At 41.4% G+C, this 16,560-nt stretch overlaps 1 protein-coding gene across 2 annotated transcripts in view; it reads right to left on the reverse strand.

The window, feature by feature from the left end:
- Positions 1–16,560, reverse strand: part of marchf8 (membrane-associated ring finger (C3HC4) 8) — a 79,717-nt gene that overhangs the window by 46,981 nt on the left and 16,176 nt on the right. For both annotated transcript variants that reach the window (XM_071480608.1, XM_071480607.1), the window contains exon 2: positions 13,504–13,700. In XM_071480608.1, coding sequence (XP_071336709.1) covers positions 13,504–13,599 — 96 coding nt within the window. In that variant the 5' untranslated portion in view covers positions 13,600–13,700. The remainder of the gene's footprint in view (positions 1–13,503; positions 13,701–16,560) is intronic.

Genomic DNA, 16,560 nt, shown 5'->3' on the forward strand with positions numbered 1-16,560 from the left:
CCAATCACTGCTTCAGTCCCACTCCACCTTGTCAATATTTGCCCGGTCTGCCCTGCGTGTGTGTACCGACAGCTTTAAGCAAATATCATCGGCAAAGAGCTCGATTTCCAAATGAAATGGGACTGAAATCAACTCTCAAAGAGGGAGCAGATGGTGATACTTTCCTGATGACATCTTTTGGCTTTTACAGCAATTCTCCACTGCTTGTTCCACCCCTCCCTCTTTCTTTTTTTTTTAATATAAACCCTTTTTTTTTTTTTAAACATACAACAACATATAAAACATAAAAAAAAGCACAACAGCACATGGCTAAGACACAAAACTAATTATCAGCTTGGTTTTATTTCACATATTATAGTAATCATCAGCCTCACCCTTTTGGCCAGAGTAAAAGTAAATGCATTAAGATGAATAAAATGAGATCTTATCTGGGGATAACTTGGAAGGTAATTTTCTCTGTGTAGGCAAAGAAACCCCCCCACATATTTTTAAATTTCTTGGAAGAACCTTTCAATGTCTGTCAGATTTTTTCAAGTTGTAAATTATTGAACATTTCTTTTATCCACAGAGTGTGAGAGGGCAGTGCTGGTGATTTCTATCTCCTCAATATAAGGCATCTAGCCAATAATGTCACACAAGCTGTCAGATCCACTTGGAGCCTAGGCAAAGACAAATGAGAGATGCTGAATAGAGCAGCAATGGCGTCACGCTCAATAAGTGTCCCAGTTACCTCCGTCAAGAGTGTTAAAGATTGCAGCTATGCAAAGATGCACACAACTAAAACATATGCACATGGTCTGCAGGTGTTTGATGACATTTTTCACACTCCTTCATAACACCCGAGGCCTTACAACGAGTTCAACAACATGTCCTTAAAGTTTAGAGTTTCATGATCTGCTGGCTCCTTTATCTCAGCCTTTAGTCAACAGTGTTGTACAATGGAGTCACTGGCAACTGCCTTCACACGCACACGCACACGCACACACACACACACACACACACACACACACACACACACACACACACACACAGGAATGACTTTTCATGCTAAAACTTAAACTGACCAGGGATTACTCTGTTCAAGCTCAAAAAAACAAAAAAAACAAATACATTATTCCCATTTCACAGTCAATCATTAAGTGTTGATTACATATCCATTCCTCTTAGATAAGTATGCTTTTGGAGTTGTGCAGGATCTCAGGGAGAAAAGACATCAACCGGCTAACTACAGAGATACCTTTTTGGCAGCTAGTGTTGCAGCTGTTTGTTCAGCAGAGTGATCAGTGGCCGTCTATATGTTTTGTGTTCAGTCACAGTGCTTCCAGTGGTCCGTCGGAGCAACGGATCAGATCCTCTTCCACCAGCCACTAACACACCATTGTCCTGGCTCAGCTCTGTGTCATCACATCTTTGTCTATCATGGCATAGTCGTTTCAGGTTTCAGTCATGTGGTTGGATTTGTTTCTATGTTCACACACATACACACACATACACACACACATACTCTCAACAGGTTTGCTGCCTATCCAAGAGAAAAACCTTTTCCCTTGCCCAGATATGCACATTTTCTGGTGTCAGCCTGAAACAGAGCAGACTCTGTCTGTGCGTCAACAACTCAAGATGACTGTCATCTCTGTCGTATCACACAAACATGCAATTTCAAATAAGCAAATACAAAGAAAAACACAGACGAGTCTTAAGTGTGTCCTCAACAGGCAGCAGTTTGCAACACTCTCTGTCGTCACGCTTGCTTGCATATGTGCTTTGAGGATGTTGCTCAATATACAGCACTTTAACAGATTCATAATGCAACAGCGACCTCAGAGAGTAGATACAAATATGTTCTCTCACGTAAACATAAACACTTTTTTTTCCCAAATGTATTTCTATGATACTGAACAACTGCAGCCCAGGCCTGAACTTGTTTGGTAGACAGCACACAAACAAACACATATGCAAGTGTGTACAAAGCATTCCTGAACGTTAGTGCTAATATAAGCAGTGTGTGCGCTTCTCTGTGCATGTGCCAAAATTACAATCGTGGCCAAATTGAGTTTGTTAACCTTAAATTGGATAATGGAGGTTTAGAGAGGGGGTCTGGTCCTTGAAAACTTATAAAAGGGGTCTTTGTGGTGCAAAGTGAAAAGATAAAAACAAAGCTGGTTTAGGTTGTAGCTCAACAAAGTCCTTGGGCGGTGGTTTCCATGGTGATAATTCATTCCCTTAGCCTGATTGTCCCTCATGCTCGTCTTGTGTCAGTGGTTCTGAGATTTTCACACATAGCACCATCATAATCTATTCACAAGCCTGAGGGAGGCCACGGCCCTGAAAGAGATAGGAGGAGAAGAAAAAGAAGTGTGTTCGTACAGACGAGCATTCAAAAGAAGCAGCCTGATTGCTGTCATCCCTGGCAGCGTGACCTGAGGCAACAGATGATGGAGCAGCCGCCAGCCTCCTCAGACTCGTGTGTCAAGTGCTGTGGGTTCAAATAAACACATCAATCAAAACGACGGAGGACTGACTGCAAGTATCCACACCCCTTGCTCTTACAAATAGGCTTCACCTCCATTTCACAGAGAAGACATTTTTCTGATTCAGGTTGCTTTTGAGATCTGCAACACGGGACACTGGTTTAGATTGAGGATGGTATCGGCCCTCAGAGAGCCCCCTACCTGAATAATCATTTTAGTAGCAAAGTGGGCCACATATGACATTTGGCAGCTCTGACAGTAGCAAAGCTGAAGCATGTCCATGACGAACAGCAGACAGCGTTTCCCCACACTCTGTCTCTGTTGCTTCACTCCTGCCAATAGTACTTTTATTCAGTCTTTGCTCTGTTTCTACGGCAACAACATGCTCCTCTCTCGCTCTCGCTTCCTTCAGGTGTTTACAACAGGCTGTAATTGTGCTCTCTTTCACCTTATCTTTTTATTCCCGCACCTGGCCACTCTCTCCGTGCTTGTTCGGCGCGTTTTACCTGCACTCAATTTCTCCTCTTGGAAGAAGGAGGTGAATGTCAATGCCAGGCCACAGTCCTCTGCTCTCTGCAGTGCTGAGTGAAAGCCTCATCAGGAGACCAGGTACTAGTATTCATGCAGCTCCCATCCACAGGCCAAGGAGGGATACGGCCGAGCACTGTGAACACTATTTCATGGGTTCAAGAGTGGCTTATGACCCGTGTTACATGTCATCATACCTCTCACTTCCAATCATCTGTACCAGTTACGCTCTTGTCTTGAACAGGCCCAGTTGTCCACAAATGAAACGATTAAGCAGCAACATTTGTCCTAAATCTAAAACCTGTAATAGCCACTGATTTACATAAAAATCTTTAATGTATGTAAAAAAAAAAAAAAATCCCCTGTGCCTGAAAGCAAAGAAGTTTTTCTCTCTCTAAACGAACCTCTGCTGAGACACTTGCTGAACGTCTGCTAAAGATGGACTGCAATATTTTAAAATGCAATATGGGTTTCAAGCTGCATACATTCACAAGCAACAAACATCTGGTATTTCACTCTGCCTGTGGGAGCTCTTAGTGAATGTTGTCTTTCTTTTCAACATAATAAGAACAGACCCCCCACCCCCCACCCCCCACTAGTAAAGCACACTAGGGAAAATGTAGCAGATTTGCCCATTAGTAAAATTCTCTTGGTGTACAATGGGCTCTCACCTTTGATTTAGAAACAAAGCTGATGGATTTGTACTGATCTGTTCATCGTCTGATTCAAAGAAGCATTATTGAAAAAACGTGATGTGGAATGAAAGCTAATTTGGCTCTTTATAAGCCCTCATGTGAAAATGTTACACAACTGATCTCACATGGTAATAATATTTTGTTACTAAGTGACACAGATGACTATCAACGCAGCACAGGTGGGCAACAAATATCCCTGAGGATCATAATTTGGAGGGAAAAGACAATTTTCATAATTGATTAGAGTTGTAAATTATGTATTGTTTAAACATGCAGGCAGTTGTGGTAACAAACGGCCTCAATTCTGATCCAGACCATTTTATAGTATCTGCCAAAATAATGTTCTCATTTAATATCTATAATTTCCCACATCACACAGCTGCAGCAGGGACACTTTAAAGGAAGTGCTTAGTTAAATAAGCAATTCAGCTTATTAAAGATGTGCTTCAAAACTCAATGAAAAAATGTGCAGCTTTTAATGCTTTGATGTTTTCATTTTCTGAAACAGCATGAACAATCAAAATGTCACTAATTTAAAAACACTGAGCAAAAGCACAGAGCATCTCAAAAAAAAAAAAAGGCAAACAATTTGTTACTCTTTACTGTTCTATCTGGCATGCAAGGAAGGGGAACAATAGAGCAGTGTTTCTGCCCAAGTGACCAGTGAAAAGTTGATGACAATAGCTCCTAAACACCACCACTCTAAACTGGTTGTTCAAATATTACAAACGGCTGTTGGACTGCTTTCATTTTCCATTTCAAAATAGTTCCACACTTCCACAGACTTTAGCTGCACCGTGACTTTTTAAAATGTTAGCCGTGCTAACACACGTTGTAGATAATGTCCACCTACATGCCCATGTGGCAGCCTCCACAGACACACTGTAATGTGGTAATTTAATCTGACAACTGGAATTATACAGGGCTAAATTTAACTGATCTCTTTAAATTAAAATATGCCTCGATCAAGTTTTATCCCAGTCTCTCAGTCTGACTTTGGACAATTACAGCCTCCATTCTTTAGCTATTCTGTCAACAGTACAAACTCCTTCAGTAAACTGGTCCTGTTTGGTCCCATCCTGAGAAAAACTCCTCAAAGCTGAAATCAAAGGTAATGACTGTTTACTCCACTGAGCCGTTTTAGGCTCTCAGTGCAGTGGTGAGAGGTCACAGTCAAGTCATTCAGGTCATACACAAAAACAGACAGAAAAACTGAGGCAGAAGCAGTTTTGTCACTGTATTATTACACATGTTAAGGAATAATCCTCCTTTATTACAACTTGGGTCTTATTTTAATTGTTTTGGCCATCATTCTTACTGTTAATAATAACTATTGTTCTCATTAAATAAGTCAGCTCAAGCCAGATATTCAATGGAAGAAACAACAGTGAAGAAAGGTCAACATCCATAATCATCTATCAACAAACTCCCGACTGCAAGTCTGACCTAACACTCAAACTATTTTTCCTGTGAAGCAAGGGATCATAACAGACTTCCTGGTACCGGCCATTGTTGGTTTGAATGATTACTTGCTGCTAGCGTGGATAAAAGGTTCCTCCTCAGACATAGGTACTTCAGTCTAAATGCAGCTTGTCATAACAACACAATACACAAGCGCTGGTTGACTGAGGTGCTGATCCTACTAAGTGCGCAACAGGTCATGGCAGCAGAATTACAGTATAAGCAGTCATAGCATTTCATACAGGCAAGTGAAAAAGTCTGCAAATGAGTAAACATCTGCAGCTGTTGGGCATCTGCCTCCCCAGACAGCTAGACAGTGACAAAGAGTTCACGTGGTGGTCGCAACAGAGAATCTGTAGGCACAGAGATTAACCACGCTAATCTGCCACTGGATAACAGGATGAGAGGATGAAGAAAAATAGGAGGTGGGAGGAGGGGGAGGAGGAGGAGGAAGTTGGAGGAAGACGGATCAAGACATTGAGAGAATCAGAGATTTGACAAAAATAAGATGCAGCCTCATGGTAAGAGACTGTGGCGTGTGTTTGAGCCGACAGGAGTTCATGAAATGTACTTCCTCTATAAATGACCAACAAGTGGGAACCTCATTATCATATCTTACTAGGACAGACAACATCTGACTTCCCACTCTCGTTCACTTAATGCACAAGAGAATAATTATGTCTGTGCTCGCCACATACTGGCCACCACAATGGAGTATGACAGAGCTGTGAGTCCTATTATTCAACCTCTCAGGGGTGACGACTTTGGGTGCTGTGGGAGAGCACCGAGAGCCTCCACCACTGATCTGGCTAGCAGTGGCTGAAATGTTTGGGGCAATGTTAGTCACAGGAGTCAAATCAGCATGTTTCAGGCAATTAAATAGTGTCCTCAGACACCCTTTCAGTGAACAGAAGAGCGATAGAAAGCTCTGGATGGAGAACAGAGCAGAGAATAGAGCAGACAGAGCAAGTGCGACTGTGGAAGGTGGTTGTTGAGGATGCTGATGACAGTCTTTTTCAGCAGTGCGATGACTGTAGCAGAGTTTAGGCAAGGTGTGATGATGGATATAGTCAGGAAGAGGATCTCTGTGAAGACCTTGGAGAGCTGGTCTTCACAAAGATCACTAAATCCATCATCACAGCTTGCCTAAAGTCTGTCACAGTCATCGCTCTGTTGAAAAACCTATTCTCTGACTGTCTGTACAACTTTTTCTAGTTATCTGTTGGCTCTTCACTTGTGTCTCTGTGCACTTCAATGACAGCCACCCCTATAACAGAGACATTCAAAGTTTGAGCAATGTACCTTGGTAACTTTGTGCAAAAATTAAATTGGTTCCCTTAAATGTATTCTAGCGAAATTGGTGGCTTTCACCACTGAGAGCTTTTTTGGGTTCAGGCACACTTTCTGTTCCTGCAGTGAGTGACAGGCTGAACACATTTTCACAGGTTAGTAGGTTAATAGCTATACATCGATTGAATTACATTACACAACAGCTCACATATAATATGTAAATTGTGAGATTATCATTCAAAAATGTGAAAATGTTTCCTAAGAGAACATCGGCAAGCAGATAAACGTCGATATGTATACTTGCAGAGTCTTAACAGTGAAGTGTTCATTTTGAGATGTGAAAGTGTGACTGTGTGTGTGTGTGTGTGTGGGTGTGGGTGTGGAGCTAGTGGAAGGTGATGGGGCATCAGTTAGTTAGAAGATATCATCTCTTCTGTATGTCTCTCTCTTAGCTACTCTTCTGAAACCAAGAGCACGTATATATACACATATAAAATAATGCACCCCCTCACACTGGAAACAAAGAAGGCCCTCTCTCCACTCTGTATCATACATTATACCATGTCTAGTAGCATACAGGGCAACTTAGGGGATTGTAATTATTTCCTGCTATTCCTATCAAAGTCTATTTTCTGCTGCCATGGGTCAACTGCAATTTCATATATAAAACTTAATATAGCACAGAGTGTCAAAGTTATCAAAAGAAAGAAAAATAATCCCTTCACAGGGGCTAATGAAATGAAATCTTTAACAAAGTGAAGCAAAGCCCTTGCTCTGCGCAGTCAAGGCCCTCAAAGACCTGGCCATCATGTCAACTTCACAACTCCACATTTAATTAAGTGGCCCGGCACAGCCAGGTCCACCAGGAGTCTCGTGCTAAAAACACCAGCTGCTGGCGTGTGTGTATGTGTTTGTGTGTACCTGCAACATCAGCACAAGTCCTCATATGTGTGTTTGCAGAAAGAGAGACTCAGATAGTGAGACAGAGAGAGATGCATACAAGTTGGTGGTGAAACTATGAGTGGATTCATCAAATAGACAGGCGTTCAAGTCATTAATCAAGCAAAAATGCCAAACATTAAGTGGTTTTAGATTCTCAAATGTGAGAATTTGCTGTTATCTATCATTTTTTGTGCAGACACATGTTTGTGAGGGCCATTTTCACTATGTTCTGACTTTAAATTGACTAAAATATGAATAAAAAGGACCGATCTCATAAAAAATTCAGCCAATCTACCTAATACAACAACAGAGAAGCAAGTTATCAGTAACTATTTTGTATTTTCTGTGTATCAGCATCTTAATGCGGACTGTTTACAGAGTTCCCTTCTGAATTCCATGAGTGACGTATGTAAAGTAGATTAGTTTGTTGACACACAACATTCACACCTTTATGAACACTGTTACCAGAATAGAGAGAGTCCCATTCCGCCTGTTATCTTCTCTCTCCAGCCTCTGCTTTATAGAAAGGCAGCGGCACCTTTGGCCTCGGAACATCTACATGTGGATGAACGTAGAGCTGTGCACTTGTGTGTGTTTATATGTAATATGTGTGGGAAAATATATGCATGTGCCTGTATATCAACAGGATTAACATGGGTACGATAGAAGTGTGCATACTGTGTGTGTCTGTTTGTGTGTGTGTCTCAGAGGGAGATCATTTGTGCACCAGTGTACATCCCAGAGAAAACAGAGATAGCTGATGACAGAATTATTTTGTAGCTGCACCTTTAAAGCGTGCAGGATAAACCGGTCACATCCTCTGCCTCCAACTGGATGTGACCACCTTGAGTTGCCTCCTTCTATACTTCAGTCACACAACATGTCAACACTCTTTTTCCTGATAATTCAGCATTTCATGCCTAGTTTACCCAGCCCCAAGGCTTTCTGGGCAATTATCATTCTATCATGTTTCCATTTGCAAGGCCCTGGGCACTGCAATCTGGAAGGGACTGATTTAGACAGTTTAGAACCACCAAATGTTTGGAAAATGTTTCCTTGCCTCAAGGCTGAGGCATACATTTTAAAATATTTTTTAAACACATTTGCAGAATTTAATCGAACAGTGTTTGGGAAGTATTTTAAAGTGCTGGGTGTTAACAGGGCTCTGTGCCATTTCAGCTAAAAAGCTTCACGTACATCAAAAATGCAAGGATGCCGTTTCAAGTGGTGGACAAACAGTAGGAAATTCAAGGGAACAAAAACAAGTTATGTCAATATGCTAAAAGTGCTTAGTTAAATAAGCAAAGACAAGCCCATTAAACAGTTCCTGTCTAGCCTAGAGGCTGTGTTGGAAGTTTCTTCTTTGCCGGTCAGTGTTTGATCTTGGTCTCTACAAAGCCCAGCTATGCTCCATCAGAGCCCAGGAGCTCTGTGGCAGCAGCTGTTATCAAACCGCCAAACATCAGAGCAGAGACGGGGAGTCTTCTCTGTCCTTGACTCTGACTCTCACTCTTATTGAAGGACAAAGCTCCCAGCACTCTGTGCTTTCATAAAAAATACATGCAGCATCAAAAGGGCAGATATCGAGTATCACAGTGTTCAGTTTATGCACAGTCACTCACAGATACGATGCTAAATATAAGACTAGTGCGAGCAAGGCCCAGTGCGTTGGTGTGAATACATGTGTGACGGTGAAAATGAAAGCTACAGCTGTGTCCACGAAAGCTTTGCTATACTTTGCTGGACGTAATCACACGCCACTCATCTAAATAACTTACAGTAAAAATGTCAGCGAGAGACTCTGCAGATGGTGTTAAAGAGATAGGACAGTCAACAAACAAACATTTTATGCATTTCAAAGATACACCACATGACTTATAAATCTAAAACAGCAAAGCAAGTTTAGTTTTTCTCCTTTCCTACCTGCCAACCTGTGCCAGAGCTTACTTTATTGTCAACTCATGCATAATCCATTCGCTGCACCTCTTATCAAAAACCCCAGACTCAAACAAATCTGACCGTATTATTTGCCAAGGCTGAGAACTGTCAGGGAATTTTTCTTTTCTTTTCTTTTCTTTTTTTCCCCCAAGAAATACAACTCAAATACACTTTTTTAATATATTTCTTAAACCTCAATTTATCTACCCAAATGTGAGTTCTCAGGTGGAGGACCACAGCACATGGACACAGTGCCAACAAGCACATATCCAAAGAGGATTTCGAAGAAGACAAATGAACTTGAGTGAAGGAGAGAGGCCAGGGAGGGGCCAGCAACAGTTAAAGATGTGTTGGTCTCTAAAGGAGCAGCTGACTAACTCTGAATTCTAAGTAGAGGAAAGTTCTAATTTTTTTTCTTGAGGCGCTAAAAGACCAGTTGTGTTGTCTAAGAGGGCCAGATGGGCCTGTGCTCTGTGAGTAAGCTTTGGGTACACACGAACATACACACAGACACACACAGACCTCCAGGACCCTCAAGCTGATCAGCATTCAAAGTAAACGCTTGCCGTTCTCCCTCTCCTTTTCCCCTCCACTCTGTTTCTCCTTTCTCCATTCTGCTGATGGTTCCACAGGGAGGACGGGAATCGCTGCTGTTTATCCACTTATTCTTAGAGGGGAAAGGAGGCTTAGCCAGCAGGAGACAGAGAGAGGGACAGAACGATGCTGAGCAGAGAGAGGCAGGTTTGAAGCGTTACACTTTTGGCAGCAGGGAGACCATTATAAAGCTTACAGTTTCATTTTCATTTCCCAGCAAACAAAAGTAGCCTTGCTATGACTGACCATGACTATCCTGTTAAGTATACATTGTACCAGAAGGTATCCAAACAAACCCAGATCTTTACTTAACAGCAGGATATGAGACCAGTTTTGGAATGAATCCAAGTTCAGGTTCACTTTCTGTAATGACCAAGCAATATTTCGAGTCTCACATCGTGTGCAGATCGTGTACAGATAGGGATAGCAAATGAATCATCAGCGAAGTGTGTGTGTAGATAAAAATACATATGTTGGTGCCAATTTACAGCTTATGTGTACTATTGCTTGTACAGCACAGGGAGGCTAAAACATGATGCCATATGCAGCATGAAGAAGCCTCTTAAGAACACCTGTGCTGCTGCACTTAGCGCCCAGGCTCTATTGTGATCTAATGAGGCCGCGCAGAGAGGGCAGACCACGGACATATTGACTTAGCACCTCGCTTTGTTCCAGAGCTCAAAAAAGCAACTGCACTCTGAGAGTACTTCACTGTGGTGTTTCTTGATGCTGGAGCACAGAATGAGAGGGGGGGAAAGAAAGCAAAGATTGATAAGCAATATGTGAGACTGAGAACAGAGTATAGTCATGCTCCTTAGAGAGTAACCTCTCCAAGATCCAACTCGTGGTCATACCGGCTAATGAATCTCTCCATTGCAATATCAACATTAAAAATTACCTCTTCATCTCTCACCCCAACCAAGGGTGCGAGAAACCCGGGTGTTATGATTAATGATCAGCTATCCTCCTCAGGCAATGCTGCATCTGTCTCCCAGAGTTGCAGCTTTGCACTATACAAGATAAGAAAAATCAGTCCTCAGTACACCCCCCAACTCTCGGTAGAGGCCACGGTTATCTCTCGCATTGACTACTGCATCTAGCAGGCCTGCTTTCACGCACAGTGAAACCCTTACAGATGTTTCCAGAATGCGGCGGCATGTCTGGTTTTCCATCACCCTAAAAGGGCACGTCACTCAGCTGCTCAATGACCTCCACTGGCTACCCATGGCTGCCAGAATCAAATTCGAGTCAATAATGCTTGCCAACAGAGTGACTTCTGAGTCTGCACCATCAACCTGAACTCAATTATACATGCTTATGCTCCTTCTCAGCTACTAAGTTCCTCCAAGGAATGTCGTCAGGCATTGCCATCCCTGCACACAAGGCAATCACACTCCAGACTTCTTGTCTGTTGTTCACTGATGATGGAACAAGCTACCAAATGCCATCAGAGCAGGGACATCCCTCTCTAGATTCAAGAATCTCTCTCTTAACACCTCTAACACCATAAGTTAGACATGTTACCTGATCTCCTTGCACTTTGCAGAAAAGATCCAATACTTACTGCTTACTCCAAGGTCTCTTACTGTACTAAAGCTTGAACGTTGTTCCTCACTTGTAAGTCGCTTCAGATTAAAGCGTCAGCCAAAAGAGTAAATATACTAAATGTAAATGCAAATCTTGCACCTGATTTTCTGCATTACTGACAAATCAAACAAAATAACCTCAGACTTAAAAAAAAAAAATCCTGATAATTTACAAAGACATGCAGATGTGAAAGGTTAAAGGACTTTTGGGAGTTATCTTTGGTTCTGAGAAAAGTCAGAATTCAGACACTAAAGTCAAAATCTGTGATAGGCTCAGATGAACTTCTCAAATGTTGCACTAATCCTTTTCAGTATAAGCAGTGACTAGATGGACTGGTAGAGGCCTTTATTTTGGTAGATCTCAGTATTTCCAGATTTCAGATTTTTTTTGTGAAAACAAACTCTTATAAAATACAACAATTTACAAACCATCATGAATAAATCCATCATCATGAATGCTGTATCTTTACGAGTTGACCACATAACTGCAAAACCACATGGCCCACAGTAAGTTTGGGCGCAAATGGAAAAGCAGTCCGGACTTTGACCAGCCTCGATAGATCCAAAACCTTTGCTCAACCCACAGGCAGCGCTGAAATAATTTGTTGGCGAGAGAAACATTGTAATGCAGACCTTATCTTGCTGTGTTGGGATTGACACCCCTGGCATTAAAAAATAATTTTCTGATTGCTCTCTGATGAATAACTACAGGACACGTGGGGTAAATTTCTCCACTTGCCATCCTGACAATGTTAAACTCTTGTCATTTAGAATTCAAACGGAAGCTTTTGTCTTACATCTAGCTGACATTTCCACCAATATTCAGTGCATCCAGTAGGTCTTTGATTTTTCTTTTTTCCAGGCCTTTTTATAGATAAAAATTTCACGCTGTCCTTGTTTAAAAACAATGACACAATAAATAAAAAAGGAACAGACATGATATTGAAGTTCTTGAGGCATCTGGCAAAAATGACTTCCTGTGGGTGTATGTGTGAAAGTAAGGAGAAAATAACTTGGTGTGGTGCCGATAAAAAAAGATTCAACTCAGACACCTGAATCAAAAACTGTGACAAGATCAAACTGAGGCTTCATTTCCTGAGGTAAAAATTGAATCAATTTTTATGGTGTATAAATATGAATGGCAGTCAATGACCTTTTTCTGGAGGGATGAAAAATGGGTTCTTAGCAACTTTATTAAAAGTATGTAGACAGTCTCATCAACAGTGTATTTTCATTATTCCTACATGCACATTTAATACTTTTAAGATGTTTGAACAAGTCGTCCAAATTACCAACACAACACACCCTCAGTCTGTTCCCTCCAGAACAACTCAGATCAGCCGACACGACGACATAGTGCATGTTCGTGAAATCTGTTACAAATCACTGATGAAAAACAAATTAGTTACACTGTGGTTAAGATTAAGTAAGGTTTTGGTTCAACATGACTTAGAATTAGAATTAGAGTTCATCGTTTGAGTCAAAATTACCTCACTGTCCGTTTAATGTTCAAGGACAACAGTAGTCATGAAGAAACCAACACTGATTGTCAGTAGGAAACAGGAAACAAACAGTCTCTTGTGTTTAAGACATTGACTTTGTTGCTCTAAAACACTGTCACACTATTTCCTCATTTGGTCTAGATTCATATGTCCCACAGGCAGTCGCTGGTTTTGTCATTTCAACATAAATGAGCCATTTGCTCAAGCAACTGATGCTCTCATTTTTCTTGGTAAGACAGTTCGAACTTTTTGATATTACTGCTCTACGTCTTTCTACTCAACTAAACCTTTTGTACCTGTGTAAAAGCTGGGTCAGAAATATCAAAATGTGTGATATTAGTCTGCAAAAGAGTTTGTGGAGCCAAGATCAGAAATCACTCCTGCTCATGTAGGATACAAAACTACCCTTTATGTGATAAAACCAACCCATAATCCTCAGCTATGTCCTCAGCCTTAAGCAGTGTGACCTGATTTGGCTGTTTAACTCTTTACATACCTGCTTGTCCTTGTCCTTCGCTTTCCCACTGCCTGACACCCGCGATGAGGTCACATCACGGGGGATGACAGAGATCTGGTGCAGTGGCATGTTCATCCCAGCAGAGCCAACCAGGGACACTCACACACACACTTCCTGTCCCACTGCCAGAGCAAAGGGCATGATGGTCTGAATTATGACACCTCACCCTCACCACCCTGCAAAGGATACACACAGAGGACACATGAAGATTAGCTACAAGGCAATAAAATCACTCCTAAATTAAATATAATAATGTCACTGGAGCTGGAGGGCTGGAAAGCAAGTCTACAGTAAGAAACAAGAAATGAAAGTCCTAAAGCGGTGCCGCTGCAAATGTGTTTTTACTGCTGATCATTTGACTGACCTCTTCTGCCACTAGATTTCTTAAAACCTTCCCAGAACCAAATCAATTAATTCAGATTTTTATGAGGATGGCTGTCTGCAATAACTGTTATGTTATAATTATATTTTGAGTGATTATCACCAAAGATTTGTACAGCCGCCTGTGTCGTTTTTCTTGTATTATGGGTTCCTTGGCAGCTTTATACTTTGACTCATCATTTTGTCAATTTAACAGAGTTATACTGTAGTTGAGTTTGTGCTTAAAACAAGAATAACAAGCACGTAGGTTAAGGACAAATTAAAATGTGCAGACAAAAATTTTTTTTTATAAATACATAAAGAGTCTCAAATCAAGGTTTATTTTCGCTACTTTCTTTTCGGAGTTGTTAAAACACATTCAAACTCTTCAAGAACAAGCCCATGAACTTTCCTTGGTGCTGACCTACAGGACAGTCGAAGAAACTTTGGTCTATTCTCAAACCACCAAAGGTAGTTATCTCTTGTGATTTTCCATAGGAGAGCATAAGTTTGTCTCAGAATAGCACCCGCATAGACCATAATAAATTACCACAGAGGTGATCCCCAAAGTGTGTAATAAATCACTGCAGAGGTGATTCCATGAGTGCAAGAATTTACTTTTTTTTTCCAAATACCTGATTTCAACAAAAGAGAGAGTGGTGGGGCGTTACACACAGTGTAGTTCCCTGTCATTCTCTGATAGATTCAGATAGAGTTATGAAAGCAGCAGCAGTATGGGGCTGTCCTGGGAAGTTACACAAGAGGTTTTACAAATGGGTCATTTTAACTTCAGTTAATGCAGCCATCTGTACTGCCACTGACAGCAATTAAGCTTGAACTCCTTCTCACCACTGTGTGTATGTGTGCATGTGTTTGCACGCAGGCCTGACTGCCAAGCAAACCCTCAAGCTCTGCAGTATGAAAATGACAGGATTAAGAAACCAAAAAGCAAGCAGGCCGACAGGAGGTCAGTTAAATGCCAGTAATCATAAACCAGCGTTAATGGAGAGGGGGGTGGGGGTGGGGGTGGGGGTGGGGGGGCTCCAGAAACAGACCAGCACAGCCAGAGGTGACACTTTAGTTCATCACTGCACTGTCTCTGGTAAGTATTTATCAAGGGAGAGGGAGAGGTGAGGTGATTAGGCTCATATGAACTCACAAACACAGACAGTCACAACACACACACATATCAGCTTCTCACGCAACAGCTGGCAGGCACAGCTTGGTGCAAATACATGGTGGAGGATCATACTAAGGACACACACACACAAACACGTCCACATTTTAAAAATATTTTCAAGTTAATATTAATAGCTTTTTGTCACTCCTTGTCATTATTATTCTTCATCTATCTATTTTTTGAGAATAATCATGCTTTCATTTTTGGAACTGCTGTTCCATTAATTTGGGGGCTGTAAACGGGAAGCACGTTGTGCCATGGAGATAGTTAGCTATAGGCTACAAGTCGGGCCCTGTTTTTGTTTTCTTATTTGCTTACATTTTTTGCAAAGTGGCACCATGAAAAAGATGTTGAATTAGCGATTAGCAGTTCCTGTTTGCAAACTATCACTGCAGAAAAGTTAAAAAGAAAGATTTTTTCTAGGATTTCTAAATGGATTTATGGGGATGGAGATCAGAGATGATGATATCACTGGGAAGTACACACTGAATATAAAAATATGTATATCATGTCTGTCTGTTTAGATTCGACTGAGTTATGACTCCAAGAAGGAGTTGGCACAATGTTTGATGTAAATTGCAGATTTTAAAATACCCTAATTAGCCCCATGAGCTGCATGTCACAGTCACTGCTGCTCCAACTGCTGACCTTGTTGATAAGTGCCCAACAACTCCTACTTGATGGTGACATCCATTAACATCCTATGTTGAGTCTCTACACTGAAACGCAACACAAATGGTAATGCCATTTTGCATTTTTAAAAGCCTGATTCAACTGTAGCTGCACGGGTTAACGTATACTGTAAAGTGGATATCGTTAATAAAAAGCTAGGATGCCGTGATCACATCAGTCACCATTCAGCTCTCTTGTCTGCTCGCCTTCTTTGTGAAGCCATCAGTCTTGATTATGTTAAAAGTCAAGTGGAATTTGTGACTTAAATGCAAGCACGGTTAAGTATTTTAGTCCCTTTTGGTAATTGTCGCTATGTGATGTCGCTGTGAGTTAGTGAGTTACGGCTGAAGAATACAGGTCACTTAGATGGGCAGAGACCACTTGGAGTCATACTGTGTCTGTGAAGCTAATCAGTTACAGTAAACAAGCATAGGTCAGGAGAGAAAATTACCCACTTTAGGGCATCATCACATGGTGGTGCCATTACCGCTTCTGTTGTATTTTAGTTGCAAATGTTTGTATTAATTACAAAGCAAGCATTCTTGTGTCATTCCCCAAGCTATGATGTGGGGTAAATAAGAGGGATGAACAAAAATGAATCTAGATGGTCCATGCACGTACACCACATTTGCAGAGCTGTGGTTCATTCAAATGTTTTTGCAGCAGTCCGAGGAAACAACCACCAGCATCCATCACTGTGGCCACAACACAGACTGCTGCTGCACCAGCCTTCTCATTACTGGACATCTAAAAAATAACAACTGCACTACAGTCCTCCACTCCATTCTTAATTGGCACTGTGTTTCAAGCCTAAGGTCTTTGTT

The sequence above is a fragment of the Trachinotus anak genome, unplaced genomic scaffold, assembly GCF_046630095.1.
Source record: "Trachinotus anak isolate AG129_WGS33_773 ecotype Australia unplaced genomic scaffold, CSIRO_AGI_Tana_v1 ptg000007l, whole genome shotgun sequence".
NCBI classification, from domain to species: Eukaryota; Metazoa; Chordata; class Actinopteri; order Carangiformes; family Carangidae; genus Trachinotus; species Trachinotus anak.